The sequence below is a fragment of the Diabrotica virgifera genome, chromosome 7 (assembly GCF_917563875.1).
Source record: "Diabrotica virgifera virgifera chromosome 7, PGI_DIABVI_V3a".
NCBI classification, from domain to species: Eukaryota; Metazoa; Arthropoda; class Insecta; order Coleoptera; family Chrysomelidae; genus Diabrotica; species Diabrotica virgifera.
In genome coordinates this window covers 5,103,816-5,127,431 of record NC_065449.1, presented here as the reverse complement: position 1 = coordinate 5,127,431, position 23,616 = coordinate 5,103,816, and the positions used below count along the sequence as shown (strand labels likewise).

At 32.9% G+C, this 23,616-nt stretch overlaps 1 protein-coding gene across 3 annotated transcripts in view; it reads left to right on the top strand.

Annotated features, from left to right (window-relative positions):
* The window catches only part of LOC126888882 (probable chitinase 10), a 137,139-nt gene extending 114,012 nt beyond the window's left edge, over positions 1 to 23,127 (top strand). For all 3 annotated transcript variants that reach the window (XM_050657314.1, XM_050657315.1, XM_050657313.1), the window contains exons 7-13: positions 4,099 to 4,328; positions 8,686 to 8,903; positions 12,941 to 13,157; positions 14,746 to 14,972; positions 16,491 to 16,799; positions 17,245 to 17,446; positions 20,287 to 23,127. In XM_050657314.1, the coding sequence (XP_050513271.1) occupies positions 4,099 to 4,328; positions 8,686 to 8,903; positions 12,941 to 13,157; positions 14,746 to 14,972; positions 16,491 to 16,799; positions 17,245 to 17,446; positions 20,287 to 20,498 (1,615 nt within the window). In that variant the 3' untranslated portion in view covers positions 20,499 to 23,127. The remainder of the gene's footprint in view (positions 1 to 4,098; positions 4,329 to 8,685; positions 8,904 to 12,940; positions 13,158 to 14,745; positions 14,973 to 16,490; positions 16,800 to 17,244; positions 17,447 to 20,286) is intronic.
* The last annotated feature ends 489 nt before the right edge of the window (positions 23,128 to 23,616 follow it).

The following is a 23,616-nucleotide window of genomic DNA, read 5'->3' as shown; positions in this document are numbered from 1 at the left end:
TATGCACTGGTTAAATACTTTCGTTCGCATATATTGAGGGTACTTTTTTTTTAGAATATATGATAGTTTACCAAATGATGTCCATGGTAATCTAGTTCTTCTTTTTATTTCTTCTGTTTGATTGTCCCGGTTCAGTTTTATCATCAGATCTGTCCTAGGTATATGTATTTTGCCACCTGCTCTAATAGGGGAGTGCAATTAGAACAAAAATATGCATTGTTTCGGAAAAATTCAAACAACCGTATATTTTTCTAAAACTTTTTTTGTTAGTTTATATACATGTGAAAGTAAAACGTTCTACTCGCAGATTTCGCCACTAATTGTTTATTAATTGTTTAAACAATAACAATTGTTTTGTATAAATAATTTAAAAAAATCGTTAAATTATTCATTTTACTTTGATCAAATATGTTTCTATTTTGTTTTTGATTATGCTGAATCCGAATATGGCATTGCAATTTGAAAATTCTTATACAGAAGCTCTTATACAGTATGTCTGCGTAGCTAGAAACCACATGGAAAACTTTTTCATTATCAATTTTACGAAAAAAAGTTATTCTTCATAAAATGCTCTGGATAGTTAAAAATCTAAAACTTAACCATCAGATATCAAATTTTATCAATTTTATACGAGTTATGTCAAAAATATGAATTTCGTTAAAGAGTAAAGTACTTTTATATTCCAGAATATCAAAAAAACTATTATGAAAAGTGATATGAAATTAAAAAAACTGTGTTTAAATATACAATTACATCATTCTAATCTAAAAAATTTTTTTTTTCAATTTTTTCTTAAATTGCGGATACTAATCATCATTTTATTACAATTATGATAACTATTTTATTATCACTTTTACGAAAAAAAGTTATTCTTCATAAAATGCTCTCCCTCGTCTAAAATCTAAGATATAACCATCAGATATCAAACTTTTTAAATTTTATACGAGGTATGTAAGAAAATATGAATTTTTCTTAAGAGTAAACAGTAGCGATCAACAGGTAGCAACAAAATATAACTTCGGGAGATAGTATCATAAACTTTGGCAACAGTGGTAATCTTTGACACTATCTAAGATTAATATTTTGACAATATCATAGTCGCGCTAAATCGAAGTAATAGAAAACGATTTTATTATTAAAAAATAGATATTTATAAAAATAAACCAAAATGGGTGAACATTTTATGCTAAGATAGGTATTTAGAAAGGTATTTGCATGAGGTATCTAATAATAAAACAATAATAAATAATCATTTTTTGTTGTGAAGCGAAACAAATCGATTTTCGCATAATTTTGGCACGGTTTTTAATGGAATTTCTCTTGGAAGGTTTTACTTTATTTTTCGTTTGATTTACTTTTTCCATTTTGTTATACTATTGATAATATTTTTAGATTAAAAAATCCTCCTAAAACTTTATATACTCGCATTAGAATTCGAAATATTTTTACGTAAAGTATACTTACCTACCTACATATAACTAAAACTCACAATTAACAACAATCTATTCTCTCAAAGAGGCCAACAACTTATACAACAACAACAAATAGGTATATAATAAATTAACTATCAATAAACACTACTTTCCTACGAAACAACAAAAACGAATTCTTAAATTAACACACTACTGCACTGAAGAGATATCGATAAAGATGACAGAACAGATTAGAGAAAATCTGACGAAGGTTTGTCAAAATGACAGTGATAATTTCTCTATGTTGCCTAATTAGTTATTTAGTTAAAATATGTTCGATTTCTTGTTAAAAATAAAAAATTTTAGTAGTTCCCAGATTACACAAAATCTAGGCATGGGATAAAAAAAGCTTATTTGCAGAAAGTTTTTTTTTCTTCTTAGGCGGTACAGGCTCCTTTTTTCAATGTTTTATTTAGTTATAGAGTAATTTCCACGTACTAACATATTTCTTAAATTGGGCTTTGTACCGCCATTCTTTATTATATTACGAATATGTGTGCCAAATATCTCGACAAAATATCCAAAATTGGAGCTGCAATCTTGGAACGCGTTTGTTGCTACCTGTTGATCGCTACTGTAGCCTCTTAAGAGTTAAGTGCCATTATTATTCAGAATATTTTAATTAGAAGGATACAATTAAACACTAAAACAAATTTTTTAATTCCAAACAACTTTTCTTAATAAAAATTTTCGATATTGTGAAATATAACGGTACTGTACTCTTGAGTGAAATTCATATTTTTTGACATGCCTCGTATAAAATTAACTAAAATTGATATTATTTGATGATTGCATCTTAGATTATATACGATGCAGAGGATTTTATAAAGAATAACTTTTTTTCGTAAAACTGATAATAAAAAAGTTATCAATAGGTTCCAAGTTACGCAAACATACTGTATACGAGCTAAAATTTTTTTTGTTGAACATTATTTTAGGTGAGTTTTAGAGAAAAAAAGTTTTGATCAATTTGTATAAACATATTTTTAGCTGGTAATTTTGGGTTTTTGTATTACATTTTTGTTATCTTTCTTAATTTTCTTAAAAAGAAATAGTTTATTTCCTTTCTAAAGTAAAATAATTAAGTGCATTTTAAAGATTACATCCTAAGCTTTAAAAAAGCACTTATAAAACTGTAATATATTTGTTCAAACTTGAGTAATACCGTCTTAAAGTGGTGGTACATAATACAAAACTACGAAGATTTCAAAAATTACATTTTTTGAGATGCCATATTATTTGAATTAAATTTTTGAGATTTTTTTTAACGAAACATCATTTAGTAAGATGCTTGTAAGGTAAGTTGTGCAAAATTGAGGGTTTTATAAGAAAAATTGTATTAGTTACACATTTTTAAATCATTTTTAAACAAAATTCATGTAAGGCTCACTTTCAGCCCACACCGTACTTATGCCCATACATTTTATTTCTTTTTATTATAACCATAAGGTAGTTTAATTATTCTTCTTTCATGTTCAATTTGTAAAATTTCATTTGATCCATTAGTTAAAGAATTACATTAAAATAACTCAACCATGCACTTCGCCGTACGCTAGTTTACAGTGCGCCAATGTTTGTGAGAAGGGTGACTTTAGCGTTATAAATAAAAAATTGTAGAAGATACAGATTTAATTTTACAAAATTCTTTATATAAGCTTTTTTTTGTAAAATTTTCTGAATTTTTCAATGGTCAAGTCAGTTTTTTTCTAAAATTTATATTTTCGAAGTTATTTAAAAAACATCTAATTTCGTAGTTCATTTGTTTAATAAAAAATGAAGCACCCACTTCTCGAGTAGAACTTTTTGATATGTTGTTTATTAAACATTTCTTAATGAAATTACAAAAAGTTATATCGTGTTTGATTTTTTCTGAAGTGAAAATCTATATGCACTCCACTATAATTTATTCTGTGTGACTACTATTTCTAATAAAATATAATGCTCTACCATATTACACAAAAATTATTCAGATTTATCATTACTGGAATCAGTAACATTTAACTTAATAACCTGAACATGAAAATTGCTAAGGTCTTTACCATCTAGATTCTTAAGATTATATACCAATGGAGAACTTCACTAACAATGGTAGAAATATTATCTCCAGGTTCGGGATCAAACGGTTTACTGTTGATATTAACAAAAGGTTGGATAAACATGAGCTTTGTAAACCAGTCAACAACAACTAGAAGAAGATGATCTCCATTTTTATATCTAGGATATGGAAGTAAATCAGCAGATAAAAACTGAAAAGGATATTGTTCCATAAACTGGAAGCAAGTTCCACAAGCAAACAAGAAGTACAAACTTTACATTTATGAACAAAGTTCAAGATTCGATTGAAGAACAGAAATTGATTTTTGAACTGAAATTCCACTTTAAATATATGAAAGAGATACATAAAACATGTTCTCCTTCTATTATTTGAAGTGAAAATGACAGACGGAAGTGACAATTGTCAAAAGACAAATAAATGTTGTTATTAGTTAAGCTACCTATGTTAAAAATGATATATTTTTTTATATTTTGCCCAAAACTGAAATATCTTTATCTAATCTAACATTTAAAATATCCTAATTTCATTATTCTATAATATTCAATAACTGAACCATTTATCCTTTTATAGAGAAGAATTAAGAGGAATATCTCGTGGAAAAGATACAAAAGACGTTGATTGGATGAAAATTGCAGGACCATCCGAAGATGAAGACGACGACGAAGACAATGAAGACGAAGAAAAACCAAAACCAATTAAAATATCAGTGTCAGATGTACTGAAACGGGTTAGAAAACCATCTTCAAAGAAAAGAACATCTAGCGATGCATTGGCAAAGAGGGAAAAGATTAACAAAAAGAGTAAGATATTATTTTTCATAGCAATATACACTCAAAAATACGGACAAAAATATTGCATATTTTGAAATTATCGTGTGAAATTAAATTTTTTGTGCTGCCCTCAGTGTTATAGGAATAGGATTTCTATTCCGAATGTAATGTTTTGAAGTATCTTATAAATGGTATAATCAGATTTAAATTTAATATGGGCTGTATGGTGGCCAATATACTTTTTAAATCGAATCTCACCAATGTAAGTATTCACTATTCTACAGAGATGAAGACCTGTGGCATGGTGCATTAACACAAATTTGTTATCCAATATGGCTGGAAAATGGCAAACATAATCTTCTAAAATGTTTTTAATCTACTTATCTCGCTGTCATTCAGCCAATCACCTCCACAAGTTCGGTATCTCCTTTTCAAGAAATACCACTCCTTAGCACTATTCCTCCACCACCAAAATTAACACTCTGTGTGAGGTTACATCTGGCATAGCGTTCATCATATGGAGGAAAGATTTACAAATCTTTGTTTACAGAAGAGTTGGCAAACAGTATGTCAGTTGTAACCTCATACAGAGCGTTAGTTTTGGTGGTGGCGACATAGTGCTACGGAGCGGTATTGCTTTGAAAGGACATACCGAACACGTGGAGGTGATTAGGCGAATGCGAACTAATATGTACATTGAAAACATTTAAGATCATGTTTTGTCATTTAAAAGCCATATTAGATATGACATATTGGTGTTAATGCACGTCTGACTGTCACTAGCATAGTGAAGACTTACCGTGATGAGATTTAATTTAAAAATTATACTGGCCAGCATAAACCGCAGATCAGATTTAAATCTGATTATAACATTTATATTAGGGATGGCGGTTGTTAAACAAAAAACCGGTTTTCGGTTATACCGGTTTTTTTACTTACGGTTTAACGTGGCCGTTATAACCGGTCAAAAAAGCCGGTTGTTCCAAAAACCAGTTTTCGGTTTTTTTAATCAAAAGCAAATACTCAATAGATTATAATGTTACATTTATATTGCACTTTAGTTTGCTCAATTTTTCTTCCCGAAAAATTTCCCAACCAATTCAACCTATAAAAATTTTCCCAGGCGCTTTCAAATTACCCAAAAAATGGGCGAAAGTACCCCAATCTCTGATTCGTCGCTCGTTGTAGACGGTGTCTGCGTATGTTGCGTTGTCAATAATTGGGATATTCCCAAAAGTGATGATCCTACCGATCTACCGAAATGTCCCTTGGATCTATCGAGTTTAAAAAATATCCAAATGACTTATATTTTACTTAAAAATAAATTCGATAAACCAATTCATTATTTACTTCTCTATTGCCATCAAAAAATTTCAGTACCTAGGTAATATTTTTTAATACGTTTGTATAATACCTACCTTTTATTTCCTAAGAATTATTTCTTCTTCTTCTTCTTCTTCTTGTAATAGGACTATGTCCTGTTTCTTCTGTTACAGTCTTTGCTGCGATCCGGAGCTCCAACTCTCGTACCATCGTTTTTTGGGTCTTCCTATGGGTCGCTTGGTGTTGGGCTTCTGTGTTTTCGCCCAATGCGCCATACGTTCAGGATCCATCCGATCTACGTGGTCCCTCCACATGCGTCGTCGCGCTCTTGTCCATCTCACTACGTCCTGAACGCCTAGCTCTCTCAATGTGTCTTCATTTCGTACTCTATCTCTGAGTGTGATACCTCTTATGGATCTTAGGGTTTTCATCTCTGTTGTTCTCATTATCTGTTTGGTCTTTGTTGTCTCGGCCCTTGTCTCAGCTGCGTATGTCAGTACGGGTCTAACACATGTCTTATAAATGCGGACTTTGCTTTCGGTGCTCATATATTTATTCCGCCAGATTATATCCCTCAGGAAACCAGATATTCTCGCTGCTTTCATTGCCTGCTGTTTTGATTCTTGCCACAGATGCCTGTCGCTAGATATTTCCACACCTAAGTATCTGCAATCCATTACCTGTTCGATTATATGGTCGTCCACTACTAACTTACATCTAATTGGGTTCCTGGATATTACCATCGATTGGGTTTTCTCTTTGGATAGTGTCAGGTTATACTTTTCGGCGGTTATTTTGAATTTTTGTAGTAGGCGTTGTAAGTCATCTTCGTTCTCGGCTATTAAGATTGCATCATCTGCGTAGCAAAGTATTTTCATGGTTCGGTTACCCATTTTGTATCCCTGATTCATTATGTTAACACTACCTATAACTTCATCCATTATTAAATTAAATAGGCATGGACTGAGGCTGTCCCCTTGTCTAATGCCTGCATTGATTTTGATTTCTTCCGTGAGCCTGTGTGTGGTTTTAATTCGTGTTTTGTTGGATCTATTGAGCTCTTTGATTATGTTTCTATACTTCTGACCTATGTTTTTCTTTTCAAGGATACTGAGCACGTCCTTTAATCGTACTCTGTCGAATGCTTGTTTCAGATCTACAAAGCATGTGAACATGGGCTTGTCGAATTCTATTGATTTCTCAACTAATTGTCGCATTATGAAAATAGCGTCTATTGTAGATCTGTTTGGGCGAAAACCCTGTTGTTCTTCCGATACACCGGCTTTCTTATATATTTTTTGGGATAGAATTTTTGTCAATAGTTTTGATGTAGAATTGAGTAGTGTAATTCCTCGGTAGTTCGTAGGATCTGTCTTTACGCCTTTCTTGTAGATTGGTATTGTTATACTCTCTCTCCATTCCTCTGGTACTGTCATGTTGTTTACACTTTTTTGGAATAATGTTGTTATCTCTTCTATTATTTTTGTACCTCCGTATTTAATTAATTCATTTGGTATATTATCCGGACCTGGTGATTTTCTATTTTTTGATCTTTTGATTGCTTCGTTTACTTCTTCTTGGGTGATGTTGTCATTCTCTGTTTCTTCTTGGTGAATGTTTTGTAGGTCATTTCTTTGTACTTCATTATTATCGTCGTTATCGTCTTTGTATAGATTCTCGAAATGAGTTACCCATTCTTCAGGTTTTATTGCGTTAATTTGTAATTCTTCGGTAACCGGCTTCTTCCTGTTCCTCAACATGTTCCATACCTTCCTTTGACCTCCTCGTAAATCATGTTCCATGTCATTTGAGAATTTTTCCCAATATATTTGTTTTAGATCTTTGATTCTGTTAGTTGTTCTATTTCTTTCTGATTTATATCTTTGATACTCTTCTGGGGTCCTATTGTTAATATATCTTACGTATGCATCTTTCTTCTCTTTTGCTAAATCTTTGACTTCCTGTGTGAACCATGGTTTTTGGTTTCTGCCGCCGTTTAAGTCAATTGTTCTTTCTCCAATGGCTTCTTTTGCACTACTAGTTATATGATTTTTTATTTTTTCCCATGCTTCGTTTATATTGTCTGTGATTTCAATAGGGCTAAGATTGATCTTTTCCTCAAGCCTTTTTTGGTAGAGATCCTTAGTACTTTCGTCTTGTAGGGATTCTATGTTGAACTTGGTGATGTAGTTAGGTGGTTTCTTTCTCTCTATTATGTACGCGTGACGGTACTTACATAATATAACCATTCCGTGTTGCGTTCCCACATTCGCAGACGTCATTGTGCGTACGTCAAGTACTTCCCGTGGGTGAACTTTTCTGTTGGTTATCACATAGTCAATCATCGATAAGAGTTATTTATTGTTTAAAAATTACATAATGGAGATTCCTAATCGTATTTCGGTATTCACATTTCATACGAGTCTCAAGTACGCAAGTATGAACAATTTTTTAGTTGATGGTTGGAATATCGATTTCAAGAAGATCACTTACTTTTTTATGTAAATATTATCATCTAAATCTAAATAACTACATATTCCCAAAATTGTTTCATAAAAGCTGATGTGAGATGTGACACCTTCGTCCAGTTCTCTATTAGTAAATAAAAGTTGAATTAAAGTTGCTTGGGTTAATTATTTCGCATATTATTTATAATACATATATTATGATTGAGATCGAAGATAGATAGAAATTTCTTCATTTTTCTCTAAATTAATTTTTTTCCACAGGTAACTTATTCGGTTTTCCACCGGTTATTACTTTAAAAAGAAAAAACCGGTTATAACCGGGACAAAAAAACAACCGGTAAAACCGGTTGTTTCGAATTAAAAAAACCGGTTTTAGGTTATAACCGGTAGGTTTTTCCCATCCCTAATTTATATGATATGTACTTTAAAACATCGCATTCGGAACAGAAATCCGATTCCTATGATACAGGGGGACTAAGGATAGCAGCACAAAAAAATAATTTCATATGAATATGTAATATTTTTGTCCGTGAGTATATTATTTATCTCTTTGTTAATTTGAAGTTATTAAACATACGAGTAATATTTTTTTTCAGTACGAAAACCTCAAGTATTTTGCTATATGACGAGTTGGTCCTACAAGCGTCCAAGTTCTGGTAAATTTACACCTGAAGACATTGACGCAACGCTTTGTACTCATATAGTTTATTCATTTGCTACTCTAAAAGATCACAAATTGGCAGAAGGTAACAGTAAAGATCCTGAAATGTATGAACGAGTAATTGAGTTAAGAGATAAACATCCGGATTTGAAGGTAAGATACAATTAAAATTTACAATTTACCAGGCTACAATTTTGCTGCCGATAAAGATGGTATAAGACGTAACATATTATGTGATACTTAGTAATATAGGTCGACAGACATATCTGAAGCCGCAAATGTCAGATTGATCGAAAACTTTGGTTACACGGCGACGTTGTCAGATCAATCAGGTTTCAAAGGTTTTTCGGATTTCCATTTGTTACCTGTTTCACTTTAAAATTTTCTTCTGGTTCCTCCTCCACAAAATTTTACAATATAGTAAAATTTCACGGGATTGTGCACTTAGTATCCTATTTTTCACGGCAATTGTAACGTGTGTATGTATAGCGTTAACAGGCCTTTTAGGCGCATTGCTGAATGGATAATTTCCATCGTTTTCTATTCTTAGCTGTCAGCTTCCAATCTCTGATTCCCACCTCACTGACATCTTCCATTGCCGCATCTTTCCATTTCCTTCGTGGTCTTCCTCTCTTATTTTTTGCCCTCAGGTGTTCTCCAACCAATATTTTTGTCTTGTCTGCCTCCTGCATTCTTTATTTATGACCTATCCATTCTAGTGTGAGTGTATCACTATTTTTGATATCAGCGGGTTAGCATACATTTGGTACACTTCTTCGTTTGTGTTCTCCATTCTCCCTAAACTACTTTTGTGCCAAATATTCTGAGAAGTCATGGACTACATGTTTAGAAAACTAAAGACAGAATATTAAAAAGGGAGCCTTAGTATAGTGCAGTCATTGAAGCTTAAAATATATTTTTACCTCCGAAATTTTTTACTTTAAACCGATTTACATGAGATTTTGGAATTGGACTTATCTTACCCTTAACTTCAAAAGTGATATTGGCCCGAACTCCATTTTTGAAGATATTCTTCTTTAGCGGCGAATCGATTGAGGGTAAAATTGTACATAGATCTGCGCGCCTGCGCACACTGACAGTATGTAGTTCTGACAGTATGTAGGTCATTGCTAATCTTTCAAGATAGGTATGTATGTATCTGTAACCGTGTAAATAAGTCATTAAAAGAATATATTAGTGTTTTTAGGAAATGTATTATTTATTATAATTCTTGTGTTTTTGCATTTATGTTTCTCTGTAGTAAAATAATAAAATATTATATAACCATAACATTTTTACACTATATGTCGCCGTGTTGTGTAATTATAACCGAAACTTACATGTCAATTCCAAGGGCCTCGCTGGAGTAGTGGGTAATGCGTTATCTCTGAGATTGGAATGACTCCGGTTCAATTCCTGGGCGATTCATATTTTTTTTATTTTTGGTTGTTTTAATAAAAATGTTTTGAAAGTGGTAGATAAGAAAGTTAGTTTGATTTTTAAATAAAATACAAATAACCTTTTAAGTATATTTACTTCGTTTAAATTACCTATTATATAATAGAAGAATATCTTCTTACGTGCGTACAAAGTACACACACATTCTTTTTTTATTTTTAAGGCGTGAAAACAATCCCTTAATGGAAAAATTGACATTGAGCCATTTTATCGCCAGAAAACGTGTTTAGTAATAAAGAGTGACATTGCGAAGTGTTTTATAACACAATAACCTCATGTTAAAATCATTTTCATTCCCTTAACCGTACAACCCTTGCAAACAACCCCTAAATCTAAAAAATTTACAAAATATTAATTTAGTATGACAACAAGATTTAAATATAGAGTAAATGATATTTTACGTTCTCTATCTTAATTATCATATTGTTAACCCCCTTTAAACCCTTAAAAACAACCCCTAAATAGAAAAAAAATACAAAAAATTTATTTGGTTTGACAAAAAGACTTAAACATAAAGTAAATAATATTTTACGTTATCTATCTTAATTAATTAATTAATTGTTAATCCCTTTTAATCGTTAAAATCAACCCCTCGATTAAAAATTTATAAAAAATTTCTTTTGATAAACTAAAAGGGATTTAAATATCGTTGCACGTTCTCGAAAAAGCTATCTTGGAAAATCATATGCTTAAGATCTTTAACCCTTAAAACTACCCCTAAATTAAAACATTGAATATGTATGATTTAATTTTTGGGCTATAACTACTTCAATTTTGAAGCTATCACAACTTATAAAAAACCATTTTGAAGGTAATTAAAAGAGCTACAACTTTTTTCAGTAAAATATGTAGTGAAAAACCTTTTATTTTGAAACGGTGAAGGGTCAAAGGGCTCGAGAGAGACTGGTTGCGCTACCGCGCGCTATTTAATCAATCATATCTTCGTTAAGTTTTGTGTGATAGGAAAAACAGACCAAAATTTTTGTCAAAAAAACCTATTTTTTATTATTACACTTTTTTACGAATCTTTCATTATTTTTGAGATATTATGAAAAGAAGGTGGTTTTTTAAAAATTCGAAAATTTTTTTTAAATCGTGATTTTTTCAAAAAATATGTATTACAAAGCAGCGAAACTGCTAGAATCTATTAAACTCTTCATATTAAAGTCTTCTTTTTTTCATTACTGCTCACTCATTTTACGTACAAAAGACTTTTAACAGTACTCATTTTAAATCTTATTTTAAGCATTATAAAAGCATTCATAACATTTATTCGCTCTCCGCTAGATGGCATTGAATACATCGATTAAATTTCACACAAAATAAAAAACGGCGTTGATCTTCAATATCTCGCTTAATATTGCACTTAAAACACTCTTTCAACAACCAAATTGTTCATTTTTTTACCTGCTACAATTATGTTTGGTATAATATTATCGTTAATATGCATATTTTGAAGATATTTCAGCAAAAACTGTTGAAAATCGTGAGAAAATTCCGAGTTTTCAATTGCCAATAACTTGAAAAGTATTGGGTTTTTGAAAAAACTTTATACAACATTTTTTGCTTAAAATTAGGTCTTCTATCGATATCTGAGGTAATTTTGAAAAAAAAAATTCCACCACCGAAAAGGGGTGGCAACCACCCCCAGGGTGAAAACGGAGTTCGGGTCAATATCACTTTTGAAGTTAAGGGTAGAATAAGCCTAATTCCAAAATTTCATGTAAATCGGTTCATAGTAAAAAATTTCTGAGCTAATAAGCTTCAATGACTGCACTAGTATGAATATGTCAAAGACAGAGTATCTTAAAATAGGGGATGATGAAGAAGATCCAGAAAGTTAGACATTAGAACCACAAGAACATATAAACAATATAAATATCTCGGATCTATAATATTTAAACAAGGCACTACCAAAAGAGACATCGAAAACAAAACACAGCAGGGCAAAAAATCGGTAAATATTATAATCTCTCTACTGTGGTCTAAAGATATAAGACAAAAAACGAGATTGACAATCTATCGAACCTTGGTAAAGCTTATGATGACTTATGGAGCAGAAGTTTGGCAGATCACGAAAAAATATAGAAAAAGAGTAGAAGTAGTAGAAATGGATTATCTAAGGAGAGCGTGTGGTATATCCAAGATAGATCACATCAGGAATGAAGATATACAAGAAGAAGGACAAATACTGCATATTCCAGTGTAGATAGAATTGAAACGAGACAACTAGTGTGGTATGGTCACATGAAATGAATGAATGAAGATATATGGCCACAAAAGCTTTAAATTACATACCACAATAAAGAAGAAGAAGGGGAAGACCTTCTTCCTTCCCAGTTGCCTGGGAAGAAAATGTACGGCACATCATGAGAGATAGAGCCATCAAAGGAGACGAATGGCTAGACAAAAAACGATGGCGGTCAAAATGTGAGAAGCGGCAGAGGCTGTATGAACCTCGCTTATAGACAGATATATAGATCTTTCTTTCCCAGGCTTACAATCTATTCTATATGGTTTTATTCATAGTCCATATCACAAAACCATATTCATAGTCCATATCACAAAACCACTTATTTCGTGCACGATGTATTTTAAATGGATATTTACTCTTCGCACCAACGCGTTCGACTGAAGTCCCTTCTCCTTGATTTGTTACCGAGTGCCCTTCGGAGTTTCAGATATTTCTGTCCAGTTGTACTTAGTGATTTAGTAAGGTAATCACTTTTTAGGTTCTGCTGGCAATTGGTGGATGGGCATTTGGTTCCACTCCATTCAAAGAACTGACAGGAAACGTTTTTAGATCAAATCAGTTTGTTTATGATGCAATTGACTTTTTAAGGGATTACAAATTTAATGGTTTAGATGTTGATTGGGAATATCCAAGGGGAGCCGATGACAGAGTTGCTTATGTCAGTTTGTTAAAAGAACTGAGAGTAGCCTTTGAAGGTAACTATAATATTTTCAATTATTTAAGTAATTTAGGTAGTAATAATTATTGGTAATTGTACAACCTGCTAAGGGTTTGAGTCCTTATATTCACCTAAATAGTAATTGGAGAAGAAAATTGTTTTAGCGAAAGTAAATCTACCAGAAAATTGTCACGAAAACTTATACTACCATAAAGTTTTCGCAATATTTCAGTTTGTTCAGTAATCTTCTCTTTTTTGCCTTCATAATAATCGTTTAACTTATCTATTTTTGGTTTTGTACTGCTCTTTATCTTTTTCTGTATTGCTTTCAATATTTTTCATTTTTGAATTGCAACTCTACACTAGGATTCTTTTGCAAATCTCGTCAAAAAAGTATTCTCTGTTTTCTTTCTCTGCTTTCCCATGCTGAGGTCTGCCGCTTGTATTATGGTTGTTTGTAATAGGTCCTCTTTTCTAAATTCCCTGTGATTTTACCAATCACTTGTTTATTTCCTCCTCTTTCTTTTTCCCTCCTGCTTATTCTGGAGTTGCTCTAGTTGGTATTCTTTCCTTTTCGTCGTTGTTTGGGAAGTTTGACTATTGTCAAAATATGGTCTCTTTCGACATCTGCTCCTCTTTGGCTTCTAGAATCAGTCACGGATCTATCTTGTTTTCTTTTAATGAGAACATGGTCTACTTGGTTCCTAGTTTTCCCATTAGGAAAGATCCAGTTTATTTTATGTACATAAATTATGTATTTGCTAAAGGTTATATTCCATTTAAAAATTAGCTATTTTCCATTGGCATTACTTTCTTTATGCAGATCCTTGCCACCTGTTATATGCTCACAAATATAGTTCCTACTTTGCAATCATATCTATCTATCTATAAGCGAGGTGCCTACAGCCTTTACCGCTTCTCGCATTTCGACCGCCATCGTTTTCTGTCCATCCATTCGTCTTCTTTGATGGCTCTATTTCTCATTATATGCCATACATTTTCTTCCTAGGCAACTGAAAACCTTACCCTTCTTCTTCTTTGTTGTGGTATACCATTTAAAGCTTTCTTTGACCATTTATCTTCATTAATTCGTTTCACGTGACCATACCACACTAGTTGTCTCGTTTCAATTCTATCTACATTGGAATATACAGTATTTGTCCGCCTTCTAATATCTTCATTCCTGATGTGATTTTTATTGGAGATCTACTACTTCTATTTTTTTTCTATCTTTTTTCGGGATCTGCCAAACTTCTGCTACATAAGTCATAATAGGCTCTACCATGATTCGATAGATTGTCAATTTCGTTTTTTGTATCTTTAGAACATAGAAGAGAGCTTACAATGTTTACCGTTTTTTTGCCATGCTGCGTTTTGTTTCCGATGTCTTTTTTGACAGTGCCTTCTTTAGATATTATAGATACGACATTTATATTCTAAAGCATTTATATCTCCAACAATTATTTTAATGTCATATTTTGACCTAAGAAACCTAACTACTTTTTAATAATAATTTGTTGCATTAAACTTAATTTAACTCTCTGGAAATTTTAAGATATTTCCACTGAATCATGAGCCAAATTAATATGACTTAAATTGTTTTAATTATTACTCAATTATTTTAGGTGAAGCTAAATCCAGCGGTCAGCCTAGGTTGCTACTCACAGCTGCAGTTCCTGCGTCATTTGAAGCTATCGCAGCAGGATACGACGTTCCTGAAATTTCAAAGTATTTAGATTTTATTAATGTGATGACTTACGATTTTCACGGTCAATGGGAAAGAACTGTAGGCCATAATGCTCCACTGTTTCCGTTAGAAAGTGCTTCAAAGTACCAGAAGAAATTAACTGTGGTAAGTACTTAATTGCTTAAACATCATAGTGCCCATCCACAAAAAAGGAGACAAAACAAAATGCGCGTATTATAGAGGAATTTCATTCCTAAACACGGCATATAAAATCCTCTCAAACATCCTTCTTAGTAGACTAAACCCTTATGCCAAAAATATCCTAGGGGAATATCAAGCCGGTTTTAGGGCAAACAGATCAACAATAAATCAACTATTCACGCTGAGACAGCTTCTAGAAAAGGGATGGAAGTATAATGGACCCACACACAATCTCTTCATAGTCTTCCAACAGGCATATGATAGCGTAGAAAGAAGCCAAGTATGAAATGCCATGGCGGAGTTCTTAATACCAAAGAAACTCATTCGGATGACCAAAGTCTGTATGGAGGGTGGAATAACTAAAGTACGTGTAAATAATTAACTGTCTGGCAGCTTTATAATCAACAGTGGACTCAAACAGGGTGATGCGTTATCTCCACTACTTTTTAACCTTGTTTTAGAGAAAGCCATGAAGTCGACTGAAATAAAAACAGAATTGCTATCGGTTGAAAGTTCCAAGCTACTACTAGCATATGCAGATGACATTTATCTCGTTGGATACTCCATTCTATCCATAAAAGACATTTTCAACAAGATGGAAGGAACAACAAGTGAAGTAGGACTGAAGATTAATGAAGAGAAGCCCAAATATATGTGTATAAATAGAACGACATGAAGAGACAGGATAGGACAAAATGTGATGGTAACACCTGCAATTTCATAGCAGCCTTTCGGAAGACATTTTGAAGTCAAAGAACACTGGCCAGAGTTCAAGACAGATTTTACTGGATCAATTGTCGTCGGGATGTAAAAGGTCGGTATAAGAACAGCGATTTATGTAACGATAGAAAAGGCTCTAGAACAAGAAGTCGTAAATAGCACAATTTCTTTCCGAAGAGCCTTTTAAACAACTGGCAGTGGATATTCCCGATCCACTTCCGGTGACAGAGGAAGGAAACAAGTACTTAATAGTCGCAATGGATTATTTTTCAAATTGGTCTAAAGTTGCACCCCTTCCAAATCAAGAAACAACTACAGTAGCAGAAGAATTTATAACACACTTCGTATCATGAAATGGAGTTTCTTTAGAGTTACTTTCTAATCAAAAATTAAATTTTGAATCAGAGTTACGGCAAGGATTAATCAAAATCATGGATATTAAAAAAACTTACACTACAGTGTAATGTGCTTCTCCATCCAAAATCAATATCGTTCAATGTTTATTGTTGATAATCAAAGAGATTGGGATATTTTAATTTCTCTGTTCCTGTTAGCCTATAGGAGTTCCGAACATGAAGCAACCGGTTATTCTCCATCGATGAGGATCACCGGAAAAGAAATGAAGCTTTCTCAAGATCTTATTTTCGGAAGATTCCTTCCCTACGAATTTGCTCGTAAAAGTTTGAAGCTTCAAAGTGATAATTTATAAAGTATACTAAAGTAATTGAGTATAATATTAAACTCTTCTTTGTTTTTTTTCAGGATTACTCAGCAAGAGAATGGGTCAAACAAGGCGCCCCAAGAGAAAAGCTTATGATTGGTATGCCTACCTATGGTAGAAGCTTCGAATTATTAAACACAACTCAATTTGACATCGGAGCTCCAGCAAGTGGTGGTGGTACACCTGGAAAGTATACTTCTGAAGCTGGGTTCATGAGCTACTATGAAATTTGCGATTTTCTGCACGAAGACAATACTACTCTGGTTTGGGACAATGAACAACAAGTGCCATTTGCCTATAGAGGTAATCAGTGGGTTGGATTTGATGACGAAAGAAGTTTAAAGACTAAGGTAAGACTCATTGTTATTAAAAACAGAACATTAAAGTATCTTTGAAAATAAAAAATTTGCGTTCATTGCTATCGAAGTAGATGACACCTTTGTACACTAACCACTTGAGCGGTTAGCGTTCATACGGCAAAACTTTTGCCGAAATCCTACACTTTCGCTAATTTCATACCAATCAAAAGACAGAAAACGGTTTTATCAAATCGTTGTTTCGTTTATGTTTATCAAAGTAGTTGGCGCTATTGTAGCTATCCACGGAAATATCAACAGACATTCCTCGGACGTCGGGGTGTGAATTTGTATCAGCACGGGTCTCTGAGGATGCAGGGAAATGCTGAAACAACGTTGTAAGGCCCTATTGATACCTATTCAAATACAGTGGGTTTGATAAATCGTGCTTTTGCGACATATATAATATAATTATATTAAAAATTGTTCTTTATTTTAGATGGCTTGGCTTAAAGAAGAAGGTTTTGGAGGTATAATGATTTGGTCTGTTGATATGGATGATTTTAGAGGAACATGTGGAAGTGGTAAATTTCCATTAATTAACGCTATGAGACAAGAACTAGAAGGTTACAAAGTAAAACTCGAATACAGCGGTCCTTATGAGACCAGCATCTCTTCTGGACAATATACAACAAAAAATCGTAAGTAAAAATTAAACATTAGTTTAGGAATATTGACCTTTAGTATCTTCTTCTAAAATCAGGGAAACTCGTTAGTTTTTGACAATTGATCGTAAAGCTTTTTTACCATTCCTTAATTTTTCCCTTAAACTCCAATAACTTGTGATCTCAACGAAGGCCAACAGTTTTCATAGGTATTGATAGTTTCAAGATATCTTCTGGTTCAAACCTCAGTTGACCAGTGAATTACTGAACCACAATATTTACCACATGACAATGGCACAGGATGTGTATGGAAGTTTCTTCTTCCATTTCGAACTTTCTGCACCATGGTTCATTTACCTTACCTAGTTTGTATAGGCGGTTTCTTAAACAACAATGTCCAGCCACCATTTCAGTGACCGGTTTTCTCTCGTTTATTGAGGTTTATCAAATTTTTCGAGAGTTTTTTATCAATATTCTTGATTGTTTTCCATCAATATGGCTCTCCATTTCGTTTCATCATTCCTTATCAGCCATTTCTGAACTTCGTTTTCGTAGCATCTTTAGTGATGCCATCAATCTGTGGTCCATTTCATCACATCATCAATCTGTGGTCCATTTTAATAGAAATAAGCACACCAGTGCACCTGGTGACACTTATTAAAAATATGAATCAGTCCAATATAGCAACAGTACGACTAGATCAGAAGTTTTCAAAAAATTAAAGACCGAGGGAGGTGTTAGACAAAGATGGGTGTTGTCACCTGACGTATTCAACATTTATGGTGAATATGTCACGAGGATGGCTTTAGAAGAATGGGCCGGTGGAGTAATAGTAGCTGGTAGGAAAATCTTCAATGTAAGATTTGCTGATGACACTACACTTATAGCAGTAAATGAGCAAGACATGTTTGATCTCCTGCGAAGAGTTGAGTACGAAAGCAATAAAGTTAGTCTGAAAATCAATAAAGCTAAGACAAAAATAATGGTGATCAACAGATTCCACGTTATTCTACTAACTAACATGTTACAGGAATATCAGATAGTAAACAGCTTTGTCTATTATATCTCGGGTCTAGTATAACTTACGATGGTAACTGTGAAACAGAAGTTCCAAGACGTATTGGTATGGCAAAAAATGCAATGAGTCGCCTAACTAAAGTTAAGAAAGACAGATCTATCTCTCAAAATATCAAGATCAGACTGGTGAATACCCTTGAATTCTCAATATTTCTGGGGCAGAGATTTGGACTATTTGCGCACGCGAGCGCCAACAAATGATACCTTGGACAGCTCATAAGACAAACGATTCCAAACTAAACCAACTCGAGATTAGAAAAAGGCTGTCCACAATATGTCTGCAACGAATTCTGCAATTCTTCCGTCACGTGGTTCGCAGAGGTGACGATAGTTTGGAGCGATTCATTGATTCTGGAAACTTTCCGGGGAGAAGATCAAGAAGACGATCACCAACTAGATGGTCCGGTCAAATTAAGAATTTAGCTGGAAACTTATTCTGCAAAGCTCTTAGATAAGCTGAAGATAGAGACCAATGAAAAAAAAATCGTTAGGAATATTTATTTATTTATTTATTTATTTATTTATTTATTTATTTACGGGCGAACCCATTTTACAAAATAAGTACAATTTTAAAACTAGTACAATAATTTAAAAAAATACAATTAACATGTCAAAGGTTTAAAACAAAATAAAACATTTATAAGCTAAAAATTACAAGACAATTAAACATGAAAGTACACAGACAAATAATATAAATATTAAACATAAAAAGTAGGTACCTACATCTGATAATAACTGTCGTCAAGTAATATTTGACAATACGGCCTTGAATCTATTTAAGCTGTAGGAAAAGTCGAGTTCCTGAAATTGATTTGCAATTCTTTGGCTTCGAGATAAGAACGAATAATGAGCATAATTTGTTCTATGCATTGGTACAGAAAATGAGACAAATTGTCTTGTCTGGCGGTTGGGAAGAAATTGGAAGAAATCACGATCCTCAGTAATGGGGAAACGACAAAAGAGACAGTTAGTGATGCCACTGAAAGGTTCTGGGTCTACAAAGGTTTCTCTCTTCGCCATTTTTTTCCAACAGATCTGCTCGTTCATTCCCATGCACCTGTTCATGACCCGGCACCTATATTAAAGTCACTTTATTGTCTTTTGTCAGGTTGTTGAGATCTTTCAGTTCCCCTCCAGTTTTGGTTTGGTGAGTGGGTCCTTTACCGCCAGAATTAGGTCTGGATCCAGCGTATGAAAAAAAAGTTGATTAATAGCAAGCTGAAAATTTAATAGCTTAAGGGTGTCTAGTCGGACAAACTTTGATGTACGGGAACACTGGAACAGGGGAAGTTTTAATTGTGGAACAGGTTAAAAATTTGGAACGGTCAGACCACGAAAACGTCACATGTATTTTGTCCGACAGAACTTCCAATTGATTTGTTACCCTTTTATTAAACTCTCATGGACAAATCAGACTGCTGTTTATCACCTGTCATTATTCCTATCATTTGACATGTTCTACGTGTTCCACTCATTAAAATGCCCATTTGGTGATAAATAGCAGCCTAAATTTTGCATGAGAGTTCAATGAAAGGGTAGCAAATCAATTGGAAGTTCTGTCGGACAAAATACATCTGACGTTTTCGTGGTCTGACCGTTCCAAATTTTTAACCTGTTCCACAATTAAAACTTGCCCTTTTTCAGTGTTCTCATACATCAAAGTTTGTCCGACTAGACACCGATAAGCTATTAACAAATTTTCAGCTTGCTATTAAATACCTGTTTGGCTAATTTTATAAATTTACTTTAAAAAATGAATTATCTTTCTTTCTTTCATGACGTACCTTCTTATTTTTTAGCAAACGAAGTAACCTGTGAAGAGGAAGAAGGCCATATTAGTTACCATCCCGACAAAGCAGACTGCAAGATGTACTACATGTGCGAAGGCGAAAGGAAACACCACATGCCTTGTCCAGCCAATCTAGTTTTTAATCCTGACCAAAATGTGTGTGATTGGCCAGAAAACGTAGAGAGTTGTTCACAATTTACACCAGCGCCTCCACCAAGTTAAGTTAAATTATGTTGAGTGGGAGTATTCAGACTGTATCTGATAAATATTTTATTTTGTTTTAGTCAAAAGACAGCAAAGCGTTAAATATTTACTTTATTTAAAAAATGTATCTCTACCTAAAAATTATGTTCTTTTAGAAGCCCCGTGGCATAATCAACGGCTATAACTTACAAAAAATTAAAAGGGTCAATAATTAATGTATATTTTGAATGTAGTGCTACATAACATAATTTAGTAGAATTATTCACATCACATAAAACTAGCAATTCTAGAAAGATCCGGTTGAATTTGACGCGATAAAAACTTTCGATAAGATGCTGGTTGCAAGTGATACAAAACGTGTGAAAGATATGAATTTATTGACTCTAAAACACTAAATTAAACAGTAAAATATAGGGTAAGTCCGTTACACATTGAACTGTCTAAAGTTTGATAAACACGACACGTATGCTTTGAAGTGATGCACGCTAAGAGGGGTTGTTTCACCCATATGACTTTGGCCGTGGTGTGGCGAATGCTTTTGCGACAGTTTCTTGGGTGACTGCCCTTATCGTATGAGGTCATGTGGATATATCGATATAAAAATACCACGTTGCCACGTCATAAGAAAAGACATTAAATTAAATGAATTAGAAGAGGGTATAAACACCGGTGATAAATAGATTACCAGCAAAAAATTTAATGTTGATTCGTGTTTCATTATCTGCATATCAAGTTTATGTAAGGAAGAGCCAGGTCCAGAAGCTATGCGTTCCAGGATCCATGAAACTTCATTTTTTGAAAATACATATACTATGCTCTATATATCCTTCAGCATTTGACGTACTCTGCCATTCACCATGCTGCTTCAACGTTCTCACACTGCCTCCAGCGTCTGCCAGAACAGTTACCGATGTTCGACGAATGCAGTGACCTATAGGTATACATACTTTTGATGATCGCTTAAAACCAGATATTTTGCAATGATGAAGGGAATTTCCAAAATGTATTTTTTCCAAATGTAGAATAGAACAGGCAAGAAATACCTTCTTAAAGATGCGACAGTTACTCTCTACCCGTAATCTTGATCTGTACCTACGATACCGCATGATAAAGTGTTATGTATACAGGGTGACCCCGTAAATTGTGCGTTCCTTAAAGGTAGAGGTAGAATAGGCACAATTTAGAGCAAAATACTCTTATAACATTTTCTTCTAAATTTATCCGTTTAACCAAAAAACGAAAATACATTTTGATATACAAATTGAAGTCTGGCAACAACGCGCAACTCAAAAATCTAAATATTAAACAAGTAGGTTTGTAGGTCAGTTGCATCTGGTAGGTAAAATAATGTAAATATCAACCAAACCCATATTCATTATTTTGCAGGTAGGTACCTACGATGTCAACAACCCCAAAAATCACACCTCAAAGTAAATAAACAAGGGGTTATTAGGTTAAATTTCCACAGTCACAGCAAGTTCTTCTAGGCTACGTTGCCATGTCATTCAAATTTATGAAAATAAAAAATCACTTATATGGAGAACAATGTAATTTTTTTCTTGGAAACGGCGAACTTTAGAAAAAAATGTTAAAGGACTTTTTTGTTCTAAATTGTGTATTATATCCTTACCTTAGAGGAACGCACTATTTTCGGGGACACCCTGTAGAGTGTATACGGCATGGAAGCTTGGACGTTACCAATTAGATCGATATGACTTTTAAAGGGCTTTGAGATGTGGGTATTTCGTCGTATGCTGAAAATTCCATGGACCGGTCGCGTTAGAAATTAAGAAGTTTTAAGGTATATAAATAGAGAACAACTCACAGAAAACTAGGATGATTACTAAATTACCGGCATTTGTAAAGTGTCATTTTGAAAGGACACTGGCCTTATTTGGGTTAAGTGTTTTATTTTAAAATTTAATTACTTCAATGTTTGACCCTATTCATACATATTATATACAAATTTCTGGAAATATTTTTGAATATTTAATGTTTTGCTGTCTTTTTATACAGATATAACACAACAACTTATATCGTTTTTTATAATTTCCGTTAAAAAATGTTTTTATTCTACATCATCTTGAAAGAATTAATTACAATTATACCTACTTTTGACAGGTAATCTTTATAAGATCGTTTAGTTAAATTTTTCTTCATTTATCTATATTTAGTAAAAATAGGAAAACATCTAGAGTTTGCTTTTTTCTTTTTTGTCCTACTAGCCCTGTATTTGTCTTTACTTTTCTTATTATACCCTTACTTACACTAACATTTTTCAGGGTTTTTTCGTTTTTCAATTTAAGTTAAAATCTATTTTCATATTTTTGCTATTTTTTATTGTGTTTTTATAATATATACCTACTTATAAATAAGTGCGACAAAAATAGGCAACACAATAAACTCAGTCCTTCCTCATTCTTGTTATTTTCTTTTATTTTTCCTATTTTGTCAGTTTTGGACACACTATCCTTTTGATTTAGGAAAGTTTTTTTATGATGAAATTATTTATAGTGAAAAAGATGATGTATCGAAAAGTGTTTTTGTCAATATGTAGTGAGAGTAAATAATGATTTTATATAAAATAATTGTATAATGTATTTATAGATTTTGTAAATATTTATATTTAAATAAAATATAAGTTTTATATGCATTTTTATTTATGTCGTGGAATATTTGTATGTGCAATACCGGGTGTCCACTTATATTTTCCCCCATTTTAACTGCCTATAACTGCTAAACGGCTCAAGATAAAAATATGCGGTTTTCGCTGAAATGTTTTATTTTAGTAAAAGTTTTGTCTGAATGGATTCAATTTTTTTATGTCGCTTTCAAATACGAAAAAAATGGCGGATTTTTGAAAAAAACGTTGTTGATTTTTTTTAACGGAACACCCAGTATATTTTTTTGTAAATTGAAACAAAGGTCATTCACCTATCCAGCGATATAAAGTTTTTCAAAATCGCTTGTCAAATCACTGAGTAATTAATTTTTAAAATGAGAGGTGCAACGTGGATATCACATAGGTACCTAAATAACATAACTATGCAAATTGATATATATTATGTTATGTGATTTCCACATTGCATCTCTCATTTTAAAAATTAATTGCTCACTCATGTGACAACCGATTTTA